This window comes from Microcaecilia unicolor, chromosome 3 (genome assembly GCF_901765095.1).
Source record: "Microcaecilia unicolor chromosome 3, aMicUni1.1, whole genome shotgun sequence".
Taxonomy (NCBI): domain Eukaryota; kingdom Metazoa; phylum Chordata; class Amphibia; order Gymnophiona; family Siphonopidae; genus Microcaecilia; species Microcaecilia unicolor.
In genome coordinates, this window is record NC_044033.1 from 433,361,083 (window position 1) to 433,384,349 (window position 23,267).

The following is a 23,267-nucleotide window of genomic DNA, read 5'->3' on the forward strand; positions in this document are numbered from 1 at the left end:
ATGCATGAAACAGCCTTCCAGTGGAGGTGATGGAGACGAGAACTGCATCTGAATTCAAGGGAACATCTCTAAGGGAAAGGAAGGAGTAGTACAGCTTGGTAATTGGTTCGGTTAGACAGGCTGGATAGGATATATGGTCTTTATCTGCTATCATTTTCATCTGTTTTTCTGTGGAAGATGTACTTGATGAAGCCTGTGTGGGTGGATTTTTTTTTCCAGTTCCCTACAGTTGTGATGAATTCAAAAGATTTAAAGCAAAGAACTTTTAGAGTAGTAGTCAAAAGTAAATTGTGTATTTTATTTCAGGTTTTGTTGTATGATCTCCGATCTAACCACCCTTTAATTGTCAAAGATCATCAGTACGGGCTGCCTATTAAATCTATTCAGTTCCATGACCCTTTAGAGTTAATTATATCTGCAGATTCAAGAATTATGAAAATGTGGAACAAAGATACGGTAAGTCCTTATGTTATTGCTGGGTTCTGCCTCAGTGTTTAATGAATTTAACTCATCTTGAGCTACAACTGAAAGGCCAAATCCTACTAAAACTAATAAAAAATGTTTAAATGTTAGATTTGTCAAATTGTTATCCACAGAAAGTTTTTATCCTCCTTGCCCTCTGTCCCATTACTCAGTTTATTACAGTACATGAAATGTGAAGTGTCCTTGCTGGCTACTAATGGGATATTCTGATAACGTGAGTTAACCTATAACTATAGATAATCAAGAACCTTCAAAGCACTTGGACTTACCAAGTTCCGTAGGTTACTATCAGACTTATTTTCGAAAGAGAAGGGCACCCACCTTACGACACAAATTAGGAGATGGGAGTCTTTCTCTCAGGGTCGCCCAAATCGGCATAATCGAAAGCCGATTTTGGGCGTCCTCAGCTGCTTTCCATCGCGGGGACGACCAAAGTTCACGGGGGCGTGTCGGCACCTAGGCGAAGGCGGGACTGGGGCGTGATTAAGAGATGGGCGTTCTCGTCCGATAATGGAAAAAGGAAGGGTGTCCCTGACGAGCACTTGGCCGACTTTACTTGGTCCATTTTTTCTTGCGACCAAGCTTCAAAAACGGTGCCCGAACTGACCAGATGACCACCTGAGGGAATCGGGGATGACCTCCCCTTATTCCCCCAGTGGTCACCAACCCCCTCCTACCCTAAAAAAAAAAACTTAAAATTTTTTTTTTTGCCAGCCTCAAATGTCATACCCAACTCCCTGACAGCAGTATGCAGGTCCCTGGAGCAGTTTTAGTGGGTGCAGTGCACTTCAGGCAGGCGGATCCAGGCCCCCCCCCCCCCCCCCCCCCACCTGTTACACTTGTGGTGGTAAATGTGAGCCCTCTAAAACCCACCTGAAACCCACTGTACCCACATGTATGTGCCCCCCTTCACCTCTTAGGGCTATGGTAGTGGTGTACAGTTGTGGGGAATGGGTTTTGGGGGGCTCAGCACCCAAGGTAAGGGAGCTATGCACCTGGGAGCAATTTCTGGAGTCCACTGTAGTGCCCCCCTAGGGTGCCCGGTTGGTGTCCTGGCATGTGAGGAGGACCAGTGCACTACGAATTCTGGCTCCTCCCACGACCAAAGGGCTTGGATTTTGTCGTTTTTGAGATGGGCGTCCTCGGTTTCCATTATCACCGAAAACCGTGGACGACCATCTCTAAAGTCGACCTAAATGTTGAGATTTCGGCATCCCCAACCATATTATCGAAACGAAAGATGGACGCCCATCTTGTTTTGATTATACGGGTTTCCCTGCCCCTTCACGGAGCCATCCTGCGAGCACGGCCCCAGGAAAACTTGGGCGCCCCGTTCGATTATGCCCCTCCACATAACTTTGTAAGTCTATCTGTGTCCAGTGGCTGCTTTTTCATAGCTTTTCTTTTCAGATGTGCCAGAAAACTAACCTGGAATACTGTTTTCCCAGAAGTATCACCTTCTCTTTACAGAAACAAACAGAATGATGTGCAAGAAGTATGTCCAGCAGGACGAGAGGAAAGTATGGTGTAGAAGTTAAGGCATAGAAGAAATTGGCCAAGTTTTGTTTATTTTTAAGAACCTCCCAGCCCATATAGAAACAGGCTGTGCTGTGTTCAACAAAACATTAGATCCTAGGGGGGAAATAGAAACACTTTTATAGATATTGTACAAGCATGTTTTTTAAGAGATCAAAAGCACATAAGAGGTTTTACAAGCTTGTTTAAACTCTTTTTAAGACTGTTTGGGCTGCAAGCATGTTTCTCCTGGATCTGTACAGCTATACTTTACTTTATGCCCAATCTCATAAGCCTGATAGGTCTTGGGCCTCTCTATAGACCAGTGGTTCTCAACCTCTCTTCTGTTGTGACACACCTGACAGACAAGGTTCATGTATGTGTCACACCGAGCACAAATTCACAGCTGAACAAAGCACGCCTAAATATTTAATTAACTGTAAGTTTAATATGAATTTGTCTATCCCATAGCAAAAAACTGTATGCAACACATCGGTCCCAGATTTCTCACTTGTCATCTTGTCATACAACAAAACAAATATATATTCAAATTCTGGTGTCATCTCAGTAATAGCAACAAAAAAATTCCTCCACTGCCAGGTGCTGTGAAACAACATAAAAACCTCCAAATGTGCTACAGAAACTATATAGTAAACAGAAGCTATAGACAGCAGACCTGCAACATTTTCATTTGGGGCTGGTGGCAGCAGTTATTACTGGGGATAGTGGGGAAGCAGAAATAGGGATTGTGGCGAAATGGTGAATTTTCCAGCATGAGAATTATAAGAATACTAGTAAAAAAAAAACCCGTTTCTGATGCAAATGAAACGGGGGCTAGCAAGGTTTTCTTCAGAGTGTGCATGTGGGAGTGTGTGTGTCCCTGGCCTCTGCCCTCTCTCCCTCCCCCTCCCCCTCCGAGTCCAGTCCTTCAGTGTTGTTTCCTGCTGTTCTGTGTTTTTGTTACAGAGAGAGTGAGGGCATCTCTCTCCCCTCCCCCCTCTGAGTCCTTCACTGTGTGAGATTTCGTGCTGTGCTGTTTTCCTTCACTCATTGGGAAACCGGATATCTCTGGCGCTTCACACTTCTGGCTGGAGGCTTCAGTGGTGCCTTTTTATATATATAGATGGAGTGTTTTTCTCTAGTTTGGCCAGCGGGTGGTGCAAGTTTATATTTAAAGTTGTTACAGAAAAATGACTGTTCCTTCTTTTGTTTAGTACAGAGAGGAAGTAACCTGCAGCAATGCGGCCAGCTGCTTTAAAAAAAAAAATGTTGTTTTGGGCTCTGGTTGGCCCAGGAGCTCAAATCCAGCTCGGAAGTACTGGATTTCTCTCAGTTTCAAATAGGGAGAGGAGAGATCTTGTTATGATTGGGGTCAGAACCCCTCTCAAACTTACCTCTTTCCTGGGGGTCAGCTTCTTAGCTGGCTTCTGTTTGTTTTCTCTGTCCTTTCTGAGCTGGCTCTGTCTCTCTGTGCTGGCAGCTTCCAGCAGCATGGGGTTAATTGTTTTACTTTACTACAGCAGTGTGGGTGGACTGAGTTAACTCTACCTCTCTTTGGGTGTACTGGCTTCAAGTGCTTCACGGTGTTGCATTGGTGTGGGTTGGGCCTCTATGGGTTTCAGTGTGCTCTCTGGGTCAGTGTGCTGTTGCCTGGGTCTAGGGAGTGTGACATCATCAGGGAGGGCCTTGATAAGGAAGTGGTGTTGTTTCCTTCAGGGCCTTTGCAACAGTGGTGTTTGCTTCAGGTAGGGTGGTGCAGTGTGCACTTCTAACTTTGTGTCTAGTTTTCCTGCTTGCTTTTGCTAAGGGCCAGGTTAGTGTTAGTGCAGTGTGCACTTCTGACTTTGTGTCTAGTTTCCCTGCTTTTCCCTTATGGTTCCCCTGCTTTTCCCTCTTGGTTTTGGAAGCATTGCTGTGTGTAGGGCTTTGGAAGCTCTGTTGTTGATAGAAGTACTTCAGGGTTTGGTGTTGTTAGGAACACTGCAGAGTTTGCTGTTAGAAGTACTTCTGGGTTTGTGCTATTGGGAGCATTGCAGTCTTTGCTGTTGGTGTTTGGTGATTTAGAATCACTTTTGGCTTATGTGTTAGCTTCCCTTAGGGTTACCATATTTGCCCTAAGAAAAAAGAGGACACATACCCCGCCCCCCCTGGCACACCTCTTCCCCGCCCACACCCCGCCCACACCCCGCCCCCTATGCAAGACTTCAATGGAAGTCTCACGAAGCTGCCGCTTGAACTGTTAGCAGCAATTTTGATTTTAATTGCAGTGCTCTCAGTAGTGCCTTTTAAACCATAAATATGGGGACATCACATCAGCTGCCAAACATCACAGCACTTATCCTTCCTGAATCCTTTCTATCCTTAATAATCAATTCAAATAAATCTTGTGTGCTGACCCGGTGCAAGAACAATATCATGGTTTAAGAGTTCAAGAAAATGTCTTTAAAACATCTACACTTATCTTTTACTGGGTAGATGACGACTGGGCTGAGTTTTTTTACACCATATTTCCTCTGTTTTGTGTTTTAAAATCCTCTTCTTTCTATTCCCGAACACACGAACAGGAGAGCCATGTGTTTTCAGTTCCTCCCCCCCTCCCCCGCCAACAAGAATACCCTCCCTTTGACCCCTTCCTTAATCTTTCCCCTTCAAATTCAAGCAGAAGTAGCCTTTTATCTTAGGCTCCCCGGAGGCATGCTTATTTAATCTTAAATCTTGATTCTCTTACCTCGTGGTCCTTCTTCTCAGAATCTCAGGTTATGGCGCCGGCCGGCAGGCTAAGCAGCAGGGCAGCAAGGAGAGCACAAGACAGACCCCAGACGCTGCACGCTGCTGCCTCAGTCATCGTCGATTCGGATTTTATAGGGCAAAAAAGGCGGCAGGCAGGCGCCAGGCAGGCGGCTGCAGTAGCTGTAAACTGGGCCTGCGTGCTGCGTGCAGGATCGACGAAATCACATCAGCTGATGCAGGCAGGCGACGCACAAGCACGTACGCTGCCTGTAGCCTGCCTGCGTCGGCCCACGCCACTGCCCTTGCATCAGAGCAGTCAGCTGACAGGTCGGACTCGGAGCGGTCATGTGACGCGATGACCCGAAAAACCCGGACAAACGATCGGAAAGGTGAAATCCGCCCGGACTCCCGACAGCGCCCTCAAAAAGAGGACATGTCCGGGGAAATCCGGACGGATAGTAACCCTAGCTTCCCTGCTTTTTCCTTGTGGCTCCCCTGTCTTCCCTTTTAGTGCTAGGAGCTCTTCTGGTTGCTTGCCAGAGTAGTGCTTAGGAAGCACCTTGTTAGTTTTGTTTCTAGCTTGCTAGAGCAGTGCTTAGATAGCTTGTTAGTTTTGTGTTTAGCTTGTTAGTGTAGAGCTCTGCTTGTAGCTTGGTGCTTAGTAGCACCTGTGTTAGCTTTGTGTTTAGTCCCCTGCTCTGTTAGTTTAGGGCTTAGGAAGTCCCTTTCTTGAGCAGGGCTTAGGAGCTCCTGTTTAGTATAGGGCTTAGGAAGTCCTTTTGTCAGTTTTCTGTTAGGAACACTCCTGCTGGTTTAGGGCTTGGGAGCACGTGAATCAGTTTAGGTTTAGGAGCACTTCTGTTTCCAGTCCTGGTCCCTGTGTCATCCGGTATCCAGTAAGTCCTGCCGGCTACTCGAACCCAGGAGCTCAACTCCTGCGGGGCTTAGTAGCTAAGTGCAGGTGAAGCTGTGTGGACCAGTCTGGTGTGTTCCAGTCCTGTGTCCTCCAGTCTGGGGGGTTCCAGGCCTGTGTCCTCCAGTCTGTGGAATTCCAGTCCAGTGTTCCAGTCCGTGTGTTCCGGCTCGCTGGGCGGTGCCTGCAGTCCCTGCCGGTGTCAGTGTGCTTGCCCAGCGTTGGTTGGTGGGTTTTGCCTGCTGCTGTCGCTCCTTGTCAGCAGTCCAAGGGCTCACGTTTGCTCCAGAGCCCAGCCCCGCGGGCTCTGAACCTGAGAACCTGACAGATCTATTCAGTGAGGCCTTGTGAGCAGTTATATTCTGTAACCTGTGAACATATGTATTTCCTATACTCCCCAGACACTATTCAGGTAGTGAACAAGTGTTAGTTTTAAAATTGATTCCTGTTTGTTTTACCGGTTATTGTTTTGCTGTACTCTTCCATCTGTTTTATATGGTTCACTTTTCAACTATGACGGTAAAGTTAGTTTATTGGCTCTGATGTCTTAGACTGACTAAGAATCCTAGTGGTTTGTGTGTTGGGTCTGCGGGTGCTTTCCAAGAACCGTGGGACCCCTGAGAGTGTGGCCTCAGTGTTCTACAAATCACCGGGGAATAAGTTGTGAGTGGGAGACTTGCCCAGAGGCAAGTGGAACCTAGTGCATGGGGGTGGAGGGTTGACTAGTATAGAACACATGCCCAGGTGCAGGTGGACCCAGCAGTTCTGGGGATAGACCCTCCAAGTGGCTGTGGGGTTAGCCCCAGGTGTGTGCTAGGCATTCAGTGACAGGGATCAATTATGGGGATTTCATGAACCTGACTGTTAAGATTGCTGGTCTTTCCAACATGCAGCCACTGATGTTTGAAAAGAAAATGCAGATTTGCTGTCTACACCAAATTTTTTGTGACATACAGGTTTACAGACTTTTACCATGAGAATGACCTAGGAGAAAACCTCTAGAGCAGTGCTGTTCATGGCTCTTCTTGGAAGTACACTAACCCAATTGGGTCTTCTGGAATTCCACAGCAAATGTGCATGAGTTAAATATGTGTATGTTGGAGACCTACTGTATGCAAATATATCATGCATATATATTCTTTGTGGTAATCCTAAAAACCCAGTTGACTAGACTTGCGTTCAGGAAAGAGATGACGAAGAAGGGCAACCTTCGAAAGCTAATCAAGAAATGTATTAAGTTATGTCCAATAAAAAAGGTATCATCTTATTTTCTTTTCCATGTTTTATTTTGTTTGATTTCTATTGATAACCTTTAAGAGTGGACTAACACGGCTACCACACCTCTCTAGGAAAGAGATGAGAAGCAATCTCCTAGTAAGAGAATATACTGGAAGAATCTTCTCTGGCTACACTCATCACTGTTGATTGCAAAGGGAAAGAACTGAAATAATTTTAGGTTACTGTAAAACAAAAACACCCTTAAAATAATGTAAACTTTTTTCTTCTAATTAACTCAATGTGATCTTTTTTTGTTCTTGGCAGTTAAAAGCCTGGTGTTTGTCAATACTTTTGGCATTACATTTGTTTTATTAGGAATATTTGTGTTCACCTAGCACATGTTTTGGCTCTGTGGGAAGTAGGTTGGTGTTTGGAGGCTGTAATCCCAGTACACATGTTAAACCAGACCTAAAAGATTTTATTTTATTTAAAACAGTCTTTTGTGAGTCCCATTTTTAGGTCTTGGGTGAGTTTAGAGTTAGTGCTGTCTTCCCAGTCCACAGTAGCTAGGAATGGTTACATTCATTCTCTCCTGCTATGTGAGCGAATAAGCCATTCTAGTCCAGAGATGACTGATTTGCATCCCTTTCTCTCTTCCAGCAGTTTGAGGTTTACAGTTCACTTTTTATTAGGTTGTTCCCAAGCTCGTATCTATCTACCTATTACCTATTATCTCTGCTTTATAAGGCTTGTGTTATTGTTTTTTTTCTCTCATATACAATCCCTTTAAAAGAGAAAAAACTGTTAGGGAAATGTGGCTGCCACATTAGTCTCTTTCTACATGGTCTAAGGGGTTCTTTTACCAAGCTGTGGTAAAAAGTGGTCTCACTGCACCCTTATGTGGGTTTTTCCCATGCACTATGGTCACTTTTACCACAGCCATTTTTACAATTAATAGCCATTTGCTAATATTGCCATTAGCGCATGAGCCCTTTCTGCCTCCCCCCCCCCCCCCCCCCCCCCCATTTTGTAGGTGGTAAGGGCTCACATGCTAATCCTTTGCTAATCAGTAAGTATGTGGTAATGTGGCAGCACTAATCAGTTGGTACAGTCACACCCACTCTCTGCTCCCCAGACCCCTCTGGTAAAATTTGAAATATTTGTACGCATGGTTTACGCACCCACATTGGCATTTTATTGCAGGATACCTTGGTGCGTCCTACCACAGCTTAGTGAAAGGACTCCTAAGTTAGAATGATTACTTTGTGCATTTTGTATTCTATTTTTTGCCATACAAAGAAATGGACTCAACAATTTGCCTTTTTTCCTTCCTGCTGTTTCAGGGGAAAATATTTACATCAATTGAGCCTGAGCATGATCTAAATGACGTCTGTCTTTATCCAAATTCAGGTCTGTAACACAAAACGCTGATAACATTCATTGTATGAGTACAAAATATTCTGAAGAACATTGAGTCTCAGTAACCTGCTTTTGATTTTTTTTTTTGTTTTTATAGTACAAATATTTCTGTTCCTGTTCTTAAACCTGTACTGTAACCATGTTTCTATGAATTTTTTTTCTCCTTTTGTAATGCACTGCTTTTGCAATTCAGCTTTGCCCTTTGGTTGAAAGCAGACATCTGATGTCTGTAGTCTAATGACTTGACAGTTTGACCTATAAAATAAATATTCTAGCTTAATCTAGTCTGAGTTTTCTCCTGGTTAATTAGGCTGAAGAATAAGAGATGCTTTTCTGAGGGTTAGTCAGCTCCATACACTCATGCCCAGATGATCAAAAGCAAACGTGGGTGCTAGAGGCCAATAGTGCTAAACTAGTTCCTGCGTTTGCTCCCACTCGCTGATCAGAGCCAGTGACTGTGTGTAACAATGTGCTAAATCGCTCTGTCAGTTAATTGCACGCAAATGCATGCAGACAAGGGTCTCCCGCATTCCTCCCTCATAATCAATGGGCAGTGCGCCAAACAAGAGTGCTGTTCCCACTAAATCCCTACGCCAGCTTTGAATTGGTGGTAGGATTTGGAGGAATGGGAGAGACCAGGGTTTTAACAGGTATGGGATTTTCTCCTGGAACTGTCAAACCTAAAGCCCGTACCCTCAAACACAAGGCCTGGAGGTCCAGTGAACCTCGGGCCCCTCACCCTGACAGCAGACCCCCCCCCCCCCCCCCCCCCCACACACACACACATGATGGAAGATGAATTTACTATCCCCCCACCCCCTCCTTGACAGAAAAGACCTCCCTTGTGGTTTAGCGCCCTTACCCCAACCTGGCCCCCTCCCCCGACAGAAGAGACATTCCTGGTGGACTAGTGCCCCCCACCCCCTCGATAGAGGAAAAGCACTGGAGGTCCGATGGACCTCCAGCCCCAACCTAGTAGTCTATCAGCCCCCTCCCCCCCATACCTTTGATGACGATGAGGGTGTAGCACTCCCTCCTCATTCCAGTGCCACCTCCAAAATGGCAGTTCCCTGCCCAGTGCATCCTGGGATGCGCTGGGTAGGGCTTCCTTACTATCGGAGGATGGGAGGTCAGGTGGGGGGCGCTAGACCACCAGGAAGGTCTTTTCTGTCATGGGGGGGGGGTTGTCTATCTGTCTTACGTTGGGGGGGGGCGGTCATTGGGTCAGGTCTGGCTGGACTGGGCGGGTCTGCTCTGTCGGGGGGGAGGAAGGGGGAAGAGGTCTGTAATGACAGCCCAGACCTGTCAAACAGCTTTTATGGTAGGATTGTGTCTTGGGCGCATGCCCAGGTACAGTTCTCCAGCAGAAATACCCCTATGATCATAACTAATAGCGTGCCTGTATTTGCATTCTATTAGCTCTGATCACAGGGGCGGTGCTAATTTTAGAGTGCTGTTTGGAACTACTCTGGACTTCTGATCGTTTGTCTGCAAGTTATCAAAAATGTGCTATTATCTAATTCTTTTATGAGAAAAACCACTAGAGCTTATAGATGATTTGCTTAGATCTGGGGCACCTGCCTTCCCCCCCCCCCAAACCAACATAGTAAGTGATGGCAGATAAAGACCAGAACAGTCCATCCAGTCTACCCAACAGTTGCATTCATTATCAATTAAAGATTAAATCAACAATAAACGTGAGATTATATACTTGATCATGGTCCTCCTTTGGTGTTTCTGGGACATAGACTGTAGAAATCCACTCGGCTCTGTCCTTATATTCCAGCTACTGGAGTTGCAAGCCCACTCTATCCTAGCTGAATCTGTCATGTCATTTGCGGGACACAGACCGTAAAAGTCTGTCCAGCACTGTCCTCACATTCCAAATTACTGGAGTCTCCATCAAAGCCCTCTCCAGCCTATCCTAAACTGGGTTGCTATATGTGGGACATAGACCGTACAAGCCAGCACAGCACCGTCCTTAGTTTTTACAGTATGCAACCCTTTTAAGTTTTGGTTTTTTATACCATTCATTTTTTAATTTTAAGATCCTCTATGCTCATCCCACGCCTTTTTTGAATTCCACCACCATTTTTTTTCTCCACCTGCATCGGAAGGGCATTCAAGGCATCAACCACCCTCTCTGTGAAAAAGAATTTTCTGACATTACCCCTAAGTGTACCACTCTGCAACCTCAATTCATGTCCTCTAGTTTTACCATTTTCTCTTCTCTGGAGAATATTTGTTTCTATGTTAATACCTGTCAAGTATTTAAACGTCTATATCATATCTCCCCTGTCCCTCCTCTCCTCTAGGGTATACGTATTCAGGTATGTCTTTTGGCACAAGCACCATACCATTTTTGTTGCCTTCCTCTGGATCGCTTCAAGTCTTCTTACATCTTTAGCAAGATATGACCTCCAAAACCGAACAGAATACACCTTTCTTCTGCTGGTTATGCTTCTCTCTATACAACCTAGCATCCTTCTGGCTACAGCCACCACCTTGTTACACTGTTTCGTCACCTTCAGATCCTCACTGTCCCTCTCCCTGTCTGTGCATGTCAGTATCTCGCCGCCTAACACATACAGCTTCCTTGGATTTCTTCTCCCTAAGTGCACCACTATGCACTTCTTTGCATTGAATTTTAATTGCCAAACATTAGACCATTCTTTAACTTTTGCAGATCCTTTTTCATGTTTTCCACTCCCTCCAGGGTGTCCACTTTGTTACAAATCTTGGTATCGTCTGCAAAAAGGCAAACTTTACCTTCTAACACTTCAACAATGTCGCTTACAAATATATTGAACAGAATCGGCCCCAGCACTGACCCTTGAGGCACTCCACTACTCACCTTTCCTCCTTCCAATTGAATTCCATTAACCACCACCCTCTGGTGTCTGTCAGTCAGTTCCTAATCCAGTTCACCACTTTGGTTCCTAAATTCAGCCTGTCAAGTTTATTCATCAGCCTCCTATGAGGAACTGTGTCAAAGGCTTTGCTGGAATCTAAGTAGGTTACATCTAGCGCACATTCTCAATCCAGTTCTCTGCTCACCCAGTCAAAGAATTCAATCAGATTCATTTGGCATGAGTTACCTTTGGTAAAACCATGTTGTCTCGGATCTTGTAACCTATTGGATTCCAGGAAATTCCTTCAGCATCGCTTCCGTTACTTTTCCAATAACTGAAGTGAGGCTTACCGGCCTGTAGTTTCCAGCTTCTTTCTGTCACCACTTTTGTGACAGAATCCACACGGGATCCACAGAAGCTTAGCGGAGATTGGGAGGCGGGGCTGGTGGTTGGGAGGCGGGGCTAGTGCTGTGCAGACTTCTATGGTCTGTGCCCTGAAAATGGCAGATAATGGCAGATACAAATCAAAGTCAGGTATACACATAAAGCAGCACATATGAGTTTATCTTGTTGGGCAGACTGGATGGACCGTACAGGTCTTTCTCTGCCGTCATCTACTATGTTACTATCCTGCTTATTTTTGAACGAGACGGTCGGCCATCTTCCAACACAAGTAGGGAGATGGCCGGCCGGCCTCCTAAAGCCGGCCAAATCGGTATAATCGAAAGCCAATTTTGGCTGGCTTCAACTGCTTTCTGTCGCAGAGCCAGCGATAGTTCAAGGGGGCGTGTCGACAGTGTACCGAAGGCGGGAGGGGTGTGGTTAAGAGATGGCTGGCTTCGGCTGATAATGGAAAAAAGAAAGCTGGCCCTGATGAGCATTTGGTCCCTTTTTGTTCACGACCGAGCCTCAGAAAGGTGCCCCAACTGACCAGATGACCACTGGAGGAAATGGGGGATCACCTCCCCTTACTCCCCCAGTGGTCACCAACCCCCTCCCACCCAAAAAAAATTATTAAAAAAACATTTTTTTGCCAGCCTCAAATGTATGCAGGTCCCTGGAGCAGTTTTAGTGGGTGCAGTGCACTTCAGGCAGGCAGACCCAGGCCCATCCCCCCCAAAACCCATTGTACCCACATGTAGGTGCCCCCCTTCTATGGCTATGGTATTGGTGTTCAGTTGTGGGTAGTGGGTTTTGGGGGGGGATTTGGGGGGCTCAGCACACAAGGTAAGGGAGCTATGTACCTGGGATCAATTTGTGAAGTCCACTGCAGTACCCCCTAATGTGCCCGGTTGGTATCCTGGCATGTGAGGGGGACCAGTGCACTACAAATGCTGGCTCCTCCCACGACCAAATGCCTTGGATTGGGCCGGGTTTGAGATGGCCGCCATTAGTTTACATTATCGGCGAAAACCAATGGCGGCCATCTCTAACGCCGGCGATCTCTAAGGGCAGGCCAAATGTTGAGATTTGGCCAGCCCCGACCATAGTATCAAAACAAAAGATGGCCAGCCATCTTGTTTCGATAATACAGTCGGGTACGCCGTTTGACGGGGCCGGCGTTGCAGATGGCCGGCCCCGTTCGATTATGGTCCTCCACGTTACTATGTTGTTAAGTAACGGCGGCCCCGTTCGGTTATGGTCCTCCACGTTACTATGTTGTTAAGAAGTGATTTTCTAAGATTGCTGTTTTCATTGCTTTCTTTACTGCTGTCACATCTTTTCTTTAGCTGGAAGGGACCTGCCTCCTTATGCCTCCCCCCCCCCCCCCCCCCCCCCCCCCCCCCGCCTTCTAGTTTAAACGCCTAGAAACAAAAAACATATTGTCTGAATTTCTCACCAAGGATTGTTTTTCCTGCCACAGTGAGAAGCAGCCTATTGTTAGAATATAGTATTTTTTTTTCCCCCCCATGTATTGCCCCATCCTTCTAGGTACCTAAAACCTTGATGACACCAGGCTTTCAGCCACCTATTGAAATTCTTGATATTTTTTGTAAACTTTTCTCTCCCTTTCCAAAAGTAGGCACTACTTCAGAATAAGCTACTGTTTGTACCAAATATTTTAATCCCCTCCCCCAGCACCTGCAAAGCTCTCTTCGCTGCAAGTTGGGTATTATTGGCCAGGTCATTTGTTCCCAGGTGTCTATAACAACATCAGTGTTACTCCTTAGTCAAGTTTAACGCCTTAGTCAAGAGTACAGCCTGTATGCCAAACCCTGGGAGCTGCTGCACCAGTCTAGAAGCTACTACCATTTGTTGGAGACTGAGAATAATGTCTAGCTCAGGGTAGCCACACTGTTATAGTGAGGATATCGCTGGAAAGCTGTGTTCTATGTCCATCTGCTGGCTGGGGAACACAAATCCATGCTTCTGGACTTACGGGAGGATAAAGAACAACTCTTTGTATTTTCCTTTGGCTCATTCATTGCTCTTCATTCTCCCAGCACATGGGAGACCCCCTGCAGTGGCTTAGTGGTGATTAAATTTCCTAATGGGAACCTGGGCTGAAACCCATCATTTATTTTGGATAAATATTTTGTCATGATAAGAGGAGTTTTGTTGTAGAACTAATTTCTCAACCCAGTCCCGAGAACAGGTTTTCAGCCTATCCACAATGATATGGGTTGAGAAATCAGTCCTGTAACAGAACCCCTCTTTTATCATGCCACCTATTCTTAACAGCCAGACTGGCTGAGTGTCCTGAGAATTGGGTTGAATCCCTGTCCCTGTTGTACAGTGTTCTAATAAGCAAAACCTTTTGAATGGCTCAAGATGCCCAGTTTTGCCTTATACCGTTGTACTTGGCAGGTGGTAAGAGAGGTCTTTCAAAGGCTGATCACACACAAGACTGCAAGAAGGACCTGACTTGTCTGGACAGCCCTGCATTCTGTGACCAGAAGCCACAAACTGAATTATCTTATGTCATTAAATCAAGAACTTTTCATGTAGCATAACATACTCTAGAAGAGATGACAGTCTTCAATGATTTTTGGTTTTACCCTTCTAAACATAGAGGAACTTTTTTAATCAATCATATTTCTTACCATTTCAATATATTATTTATTTGGTTTTTGCTCTCACCTTTTTCAGTAGTAGCTTAAGAAAGACTAAGGAGGCTAGGGCTTTTCAGCTTGGAGAAGAGACGGCTAAGGGGAGACATGATAGAGGTATATAAAATAATGAGTGGAGTGGAACAGGTGGATGTGAAGCGTCTGTTCACGCTTTCCAAAAATACTAGGACTAGGGGGCATGCGATGAAACTACACTGTAGTAAATTTAAAACAAATCGGAGAAAAATTTTCTTCACCCAACGCGTAATTAAACTCTGGAATTCGTTGCCATAGAACGTGGTAAAGGCGGTTAGCTTGGCAGAGTTTAAAAAGGGGTTAGACAGTTTCCTAAAGGACAAGTCCATAAACCGCTACTAAATGGACTTGGGAAAAATCCACAATTCCGGGAATAACATGTATAGAATGTTTGTACGTTTGGGAAGCTTGACAGGTGCTCTTGGCCTGGATTGGCCGCTGTCGTGGACAGGATGCTGGGCTCGATGGACCCTTGGTCTTTTCCCAGTGTGGCATTACTTATGTACTTATGAGTTACATTCAGGTACACTGGGTATAGGAGGGCTCACAATCTAAGTTTGTATGTGAGACAATGGAAGAGGGTTAAGTGACTTGCCCAAGATCACAAGGAGCAGCTGTGGGATTTGAACTGGGCACCTCTAGATGCCAAGACTGGTGTTCTAACCATTAGGCCACTCCTCCATTCCTTGAATGCAGTACAGCAGCTAAACATGCTGCGTCATTCTCATCCTCTCTGCATTCTGAGCTGCCCAGTACTGGCCCTGCCTGTCACCAGTCCTGGACCAACTTAAGCAGGTTCTTGGCACATGTTGGCAGATAACATTTAAATGACTAAACAGCAAGATTGTGCTCGCCACTTAGTTAATATTTTACATCCCTAGTCTCTACAAGGTGGTACTTTCTGTTTTCATGTACTTATAATCATAATTGCTTCATAATCCTAGCTTCTTGAGGCAGCTCAAGGCTAGATTCCATGGCTATAGTTAGAAAATTCCATGGCAAGTTTTGCAATGCAGTTGTGTAAACAGAGAAAATGAGAGCAGATAAATACCAAATGGCTTATAAGCTTTACAATCTCTTCCTCTCCCTTGGAGATGATCTGTGCTTACCCCATGCTCTCTTGGATTCATACACAGTCCTTGTCTCCACCACCTCCACTGGGAGACTGTTCCATGCATTCACCACCATTTCCATAAAAAAATATTTGCCTTAGATTATGCCTGAGTTTACCCCCCTTTTACCTTCATCCTATGACCCCTCCTTAGATTTGCTTACATAATGCTGATTTGCATTTTAAGTGGTTTTTGGACATTGTGTGGCCGGACAATTTTGTTCTTTGTTTAGGGGGAAAAGCTTTTTTAGTGATCGATGCTGATAAAGAAGAAGGAGAATAGAGGAAGGGAATGTGGGGAGAAGGGATCTCAGGTTGTATAAAAAACAGAAGGGAATGTAGGAGATTGGGGATTGAGGAAGGAATGAATAGGGAAGAGAAATAGGAAAAGGAGAAGCAAGAAAGGGGAGGGCGAAGAGCAGAGATTGTGCTTGGAGAGGGGGAGATCTGGGGAATGGGACTTGATATACCGCCGTTCTGTGTTTTTTGCCTCTACATTCAAAGTGGTTTACATAGTATATACAGGTAATTATTTGTACCTGGGGCAATGAAGGATTAAGTGACTTGCCCAGAGTCACAAGGAGCGGCAGTGGGAATCAACCCAGTTCCCCAGAATCAGTCTGTTGCAGTGACCACTAGGCTACTCCTCCACCCTGTTCTGATGCTGATCCTACACTCTCTCACACTTGTCCCTTGCTCAGTCCCCATCATGGGATGGTTTCTTTCTTCCCCTCAAACCACATGTTAAATCTGTCACCACTTTCTATCACAAGACGATCTCTCATCCCACCCCCACCCCAAATACCTTTTGGGGCTGGTGACACAAAATAGCAGAGGTGGCCTGGTTCTCAAGTTACTTAAGGGGGGAGGCGGCAGGTGTGAGTGTATCAGCATCAGACCAGGTATGAATAGATCCACCTGACCTCCCCTTCCCCCTGTTTCCAGATCTTCCTCCTCCCCAGAACAGAATCCCTCCTCTTGGTTTTCCCCTTCCCCTCCCCTTCCTAATTCTCCTCCCCATTCATTCTCTCCTAAATCCCACAATCCCCATCTGCTGCCTGGGGTTGGAGCATTATGTTCTGGAGCATGGGAGGACACCATGGTATTTATATAGTTCAAATATGATACTTGGGACTCCAGCAACAGAAGAAGTGACTTAGAGAGTAGTTCTATAAAGGTCATGCTAGGTGTTAAGCACAAATTCTATATCGGCAATTACGTGCATAGTTGAATGCTAGCATAAGTCTGCATTTTATCTTCTAACTTTAGTTATGAGCACTTATGCCATGTCCAAGGCTGGTATAAAAATAGATGCTCTGTCTGATTTTTCTCTGCCCTTAGTGCATAAGTGCTGGGCAGCCCCTGACCCTCCCATGACTAACCCCCCACCCCCCAGCAGTTATGAGCTAAAAGAATTACAAGCTAAGGTGTTAGAATTATGACTTAGGGGAGTTACACACGTAACTTCAAATTAGTGCCAGTCAGTACCAATTAACTCCAATTATAACTTATTTTTGGTAGTGCCATTTAGCTCCTAATTTAACAATTAAGTTACACATAGTAACTGCCATTTTATATATGCAAGCTTGCGTGCTAAGTGTGAAAATGTGTGTGCAAGATTGTGGAATTAGGGGATTGATATTCTGCACTAATACTTTCCTCCTCTTCACAGTGTGAAAAGGGGATTCAGTATGGGTGAAAGTGCTGTCATCACTATTTTGAACTCCATACCCAGTCTTCTGCACAGGTTGGGGAATTCCACATTTGAGGCTGGTCTTTACGGCCCTCTTGGGTGGGTGGATAGAATGATTTCATATAGGTTCAAGGTTTATTGAATTTTATATACGGATGATGGGCAAACCATCCAAACAGTGTACAATACAATTCAATTGGAGGGATAGAGAATGAAAAATCTTAAAGGAATTACAAATAACATAGGGTAGAGAGAAAAGAAACAGTCAATCTGCTGCTTTATCATCATTTTGTGGCAACAAAATGGTTGCTTTCTTTTTAATATAGAGCCCTTTCAGCTTTCATATTGAAGTTGCAGGATTACTATAGAGGTAGAATGTGTTTTTGGAGAAGACTGGTTTTCTCCTTGAATAATTATAAACATTAAAAAAGTAAAGATAACCCAAAATTTGTTATCAAATATTTTACAAGGTCATGTTCTTTTTGTTTTCAGGGATGCTGTTCACTGCCAATGAAGCTCCTAAAATGAGCATCTACTACATTCCAGTAAGTCCATATAAATTATTTACAGATGTTTCCATAAAATATTGATTTAAATGGGAGTAAAGGCAGTTGCTTTCAGACTTTGTACAATGGTGGTCTAGGTGTTTTGTGAAAGTGGAATCTGCCACTCATGAATTTTAGACTGAGACACTTATTTCATGAATGAATCTGGACATACAGTATAGCTTTGGAGGGTTCTGCTGGATTGGCAGGAAGTATTCTGCATCTGATTCGCTCATCATATCCGGCCCAGGTCCTTCAGTGACCTGCCATAACATTCCACAGTTTAGCAATCTTTGGGAAATGGATTGGAACCTTGCCAGCTGGGATCCGGATTGTATCATAAAGTTCTTGTTTGTGCAGATTTACCTTCCACGTGAGCCTTGTCAGCTGGGAGGCCAAGAATGATCATATAAATGGAAGGTCTCTCCAGAAGCTGAAACACCTTGGCAAAATAGTGTGGAAGTTTGTCTGCTGGAACTTTCGGTCTTCAGTACATATGCAGACAGCTCCCATAAGTATTAAATTCCTATCAAGCTATGAAGAAGCTGTTTCAAAGTAAATTCATTAATCTCACTATGGGGTCCTTTTACTAAGGTGTGCTAATGGATTTAGCGCACCCTAAATCCTTTAGCACACCTTAGTAAAAGGACCCTTTTGAGCAGCAAATGTGATGGTTGTATTTCTGGCGAAAACCCTGAGACTATTTTATTGAAGCTGTCACACTACCAAAATGCTTTGCTTGAGGTTGTGTTGTTTTTTTTTTTTGTAATTGAATCTATATATCAGAAACCTCAGTATACTCCTTTTTTTCTAATTTAATCTTCTGATAATTAATTTCTTTTTTAAATAAACATAGTATTGTTTATTTGATAGAACATAAAGGAGCATGACAGTTCCCTTTCTGTTTATCAAGGAATGTAAAAATTATATAACAAAAATACTATTCAAATGATCAAGCAGAATTCTTAAATCATGTATGGGATTAAAATGGAAGCCATTCAGTGAATCTTAGATTGAAAATACAAAACTGTGAAATGTACTTATATTTTGTTAGCGTAGACACGTGTTTATACTTGTCCTTTATGTGTAGTTAAAACTCAGACTGTTCAGTTGCCATGCATAATGGACCCTAGATGCAGCCTTTTTATCCTCTTTAAGTAAGACAGCTTCTACTATTCTGCCTTGTAGTCTAAAATCTACATGCCATGAGGTTTTATTTCAATATCTAATATCATAAATATTGCCAGGAAATATATCTAAGGAATTAGACGTACAGTAAGAAATAACAAACAATGAAACTTGCAAAACTGAAGTCCTCAAAGAGAGGGGGAAGAGCACAGACAATATAAAATAGTGAAAAATAAGGAAATAAAGGCAGAGAGGGGGCACACAATGAAACTACTAAGTTGTAAATTTAAAGCAAATCAGAGAAAATATTTCTTCATTCAACATGTAATTTAAACTCTGGAATTCATTGCCAGAGATTGTGGTAAGAAGCAGATAGCTTAGCAGGGTTTAAAAAGGGTTTGGACAGATTCCTACAGGAAATGTCCATAAGCCATTAATAAAACGGATTTGGGAAAATTCACTGCTTATTCTTAAGATAAGCCAGCATAAAATCTGTTTTTACTCTTTTGGGACCGTGGCAGTGACCTGGATTGGCCACTGTTGGAAATAGGATACTGAGCTTGATGGACCTTCAGTCTGACCCAGTATGACAATGCTTATGTGTGAAAAATAAATATGAAGCCATACTGATCAGTTAATCAATCTCCCCCAACCAGAGGCATAACACATTGGAAACCAGCTGTTCGCTTGACTCTAGAAATTTTTTCAGCTGCTCCAAGTCTACACTAGAAAATATGTTATTTAGATCGGAGTACATTTCATAAGTAACTTTGTATATCACACCAATATAATTAGAAATTCCATTCCCCTTTTCCAAATTAACCCATAGTGCCACATCCTTACATTGCAAGTCCTGAAATGCTATTGCATTAATATTTTTTAACATACAGCATTACTCCTCCCTTTCCTGTACCCTGTTGTTCCTGACTAGATTATAAACTGGTATAACTATATTCCAGTCATGGTTGTTTATGAACTATGTCTTCATGAGTTCCGCAAAATCCAAGTCAGCCTCTTCCATCACAGCCTCCAAATCCAGAACCTTATTTCCCACACTTTGGGTATTAGTATAAACAACCCGTTTTTCCCTTATTTCTGTAGAGGTGTTAAGTTTTCGTTATCTGAGGGGTGTTTCGTTCACCCATTCTGAAAGAGTTTCATTTAAAGCCCTCGTTAGTAAGTTTGCCAGACTGCGTCAGAAGACATTTTGCCTTTTCTTTGATAGGTGGACACATTTGCCTTCTTTATAGAGCTTAACAATCTATTAGACAGACCAAAAGGATAAATAAGAGAATTAAGGAGTTCATTATAGAAAAATGGTTAAAAACATGGATATGAATAGGGGAGTAAGGGGTTCAGTTTTAAGAGAAACCTCATCAATGTGTGCTTTTGGTTTGGATTTGAATAAGGCCAGCGAGGGAGTGAGATGCACAGACTCAGTCTTTTCCAGGTATATAGTATAGCAGGTTGGAAAGAACAGCGTTCAGAGTTGGTGGTAGAAAGTTGCACGGGGACGGATGTTTCACCCATCCCTACCTATCCCCACTCATACCCTCAGCAGTTGACGTTATTTACTTGCTCGCAGCCCTCTTTCCTCCCAACTCCAACAGCCTCCTGTGGTTTTTTGGATGGTGTTCACTTTTAAACTAATGAGTGTTCAAAGCCTCAGTCTGATTTTCCAGCTGCATCTCTAGGCATTTCAAACCTCATTCTGGTGCTCAAATGACCTCTCTCAGGCAACAATGATCTACTTCTCTGTGCTGTTCCAAACAGCGCTGTAAAATTAGCGCAGCAACAGCATGGAGAAATAAAGCCCCAATGGTCAGATCAAATAGCATGCAAATCTGGGTGCGCTATTATTTCTGATTATTGGGGTACTTCTGTTCGACAGGTATAGGCTATCAAAAAAAAAAGCCTGGACTTGTCAAACATTACCTCTAACCCCTGTCGGACAGAAGACTAGAGGTCTGGTGAACCTCCAGACCTCCACTCTGACAGCTCCCGAACCCCAACCTGACCCGCCCCCCCTCTACCCGCTCCCGACACGCGGGGATGGAGGCCCGGTAGACCTCTATCCCCACTAACCCCCCCCCCCCACACACACACACACACACACAAAAAAAAAACTCTGGTGGCCCGGTGGGCAATCCTAACTCTAGCGCACCCCCACCCCAATACCTTGTAATAATGGAAGAGGGAATAGTACTCCCTCCTCCTTCAAGCACCGCCTCCAAAATGGTGGCGCTCTGCACAGCGCATCCATATATGGTAGGAAAACCCTACCCAGCGCATCCCAGGATGCACAGGGCAGGGCACTGCCATTTTGAAGGCGCTGCTGGAAGGAGGAGGCAGTGCTACTCCCTCCTCCATCATTGCAAGTTATGGAGGGGTTGGGGGCACTAGACCACCAGGTCAGGTGGGGGTAGGGTTGCCCACTTGGCCACCAGGGATATTTTTGGGGTGGACCTCCAGTCCCCCCAACTCCCCCAAGGCAAGAAGGAGAGGGAGGAGTCGAAGATGACCCCAAAGTTACGAGCAAATGAGACAGGAAGAATGAGCATGTTGTCGACAGAAATAGAGAATGGGGGAAGGGGAGAGGTTGGTTTAGGTGGAAAGATAAGGAGCTCAATTTTGGACATATTGAGCTTCTGGTGGCCCTGAGACATCCAGATAGCAATGTCAGAGAGGCAGGCAGATACCTTGGACTGGATTTCTGCCGAGATTTCTGGTGTGGAGAGGTAGATCTGGGAGTCATCAGCGTAAAGGTGATACTGAAAACCGTGGGAAGAGATCAGAGCACCAAGGGAGGAAGTATAGATGGAGAAAAGGAGAGGTCCTAGGACGGATCCTTGAGGTACACCCACTGATAGCGGGATAGAGGAAGAGGAGGTTCCACCAGAGTATACCCTAAAAGAACGCTGTGAGAGGTAAGAAGAAAACCATGAGAGAGCAGAATTCTGAAATTCAAGTGAGGACAGCGTGTCAAGGAGTAGGCTGTGATCAACAGTATGAAAAGCAGCAGAAAGATCGAGAAGGAGGAGGATAGAATACAGCCCTTTGGATTTAGCCAGGAATAGATCATTGGAGACTTTAGCAAGTGCTGTTTCACTTGAATGAAGGGGACGAAAGCCAGATTGGAGTGGATCAAGAATAGGTTGAGAAGAAAGAAAGTCGAGGCAGCAGTTCTCAGACTCTGCCTATGTGTACACCCACCTATAAGATAATGCATATTTACAGAATAGCACTTGGACACCATTTTGGCATTTACGCCCATAAGTGTCATTCTAATGAATTACACATGTAATTTATATGCAGGACAATTTTAATAATATTGCATCAAAAATCCATCTAACCAGCTTGATACTATCCACATAGTCGGTGAGTCAATATATAATTCCATAGTATCCTTTTATATCATCTTGGACAGTTGGGTTGTATCCCTTTCCTGTTAGCAGATGGAGGTAGAAAAGCTGACTGTTCCCAGTGACATCACCAGTATAAGGACTGGTGCTCTGTAGGAAAACTCCATGGTAGGTTGGGTAGGCTACTGTACTTGGTCCTTGGCCTAGTTTCCAGCAGTGCAGGCTTAAGGCCGTACCAATTCGTAGAAGCTAATGGTCTTGCTCCTAGGTTTCATGTTCACAGACTGGACTTGGTGGAGCAAGGATCTGAGCTCCACAGCCCCCAGTCATTGCCCATGAGTGAGAACTCGGTGAGACATATAGCTCGGTCTCCACAGGGTCCTTGCCACAGGGGGAGTGGGTCTATCTGTCCTCTTGTCCTCCCAGCAACTTTAGGGGGTACTCCCCCCCGCTCTCTATAGCTCCAGGTGATCTTTATTTTAATTGGCTGGGGTACCTGGTCTATAATGATGTAGAGATGGTATTTTTTTTGCAGCATACTGCTGTACACCTCTTTTGCACCTTTTTTTCTGTTAGTAGCTTAGAGCAGATTTCAGCTAGGCATTTTATCATTTACTTTAGTGTTGTTTTTTATATACATATTATGCCAGTACACTCTGTATCTGGTTCCCACCGTGGTCGTGGTTTTTATGCTTTTTAGTCAGCATATCATTAACAGTATTTAAAGAGTGATATGTTACTTACAGGTCTGATGTGTATATCTACTTTTTCTGTTTGATAAAATATATTTGTAAATGTATTATTTAGTCTATATGTATACAGATTTTGGGGGGGTTCTATATTAGAGTTTTTTTGGACTCTATGCTAATGCAGTTTAGTGCTGTTTTCCCGCACTGTTAAATCATCCGTATAAGTTTTCATTAACGTTTCAAGGTCAGTGTGCAGCCCGTACTTTATTTACTTTTACTGCATTTGATGTAATTAAAATTACAACAACATTTTATGTGGGCACTGTATCAGCTATGATGGACGCACAGTGTCTTATTGCCCCATACACACTTACAATGATCTTTCATTGCATTTTATACTTAGGGTCCATAAGACTTGAGGAATAAAAGCTTTTTATGGCTTAGCATGTGTTTCTGAGTTAAACACAAATGGCAGAAGATTGATGTTTTTATATATTTTTTTAATATATTTTTTGGATTAGTT

At 44.1% G+C, this 23,267-nt stretch overlaps 1 protein-coding gene across 1 annotated transcript in view; it reads left to right on the forward strand.

Annotated features, from left to right (window-relative positions):
* NOL10 (nucleolar protein 10) overlaps positions 1–23,267 on the forward strand; it is a 189,614-nt gene that overhangs the window by 72,753 nt on the left and 93,594 nt on the right. The window contains 3 exon segments of the mRNA XM_030198866.1: positions 307–456; positions 8,203–8,269; positions 17,513–17,565. Coding sequence (XP_030054726.1) covers positions 307–456; positions 8,203–8,269; positions 17,513–17,565 — 270 coding nt within the window.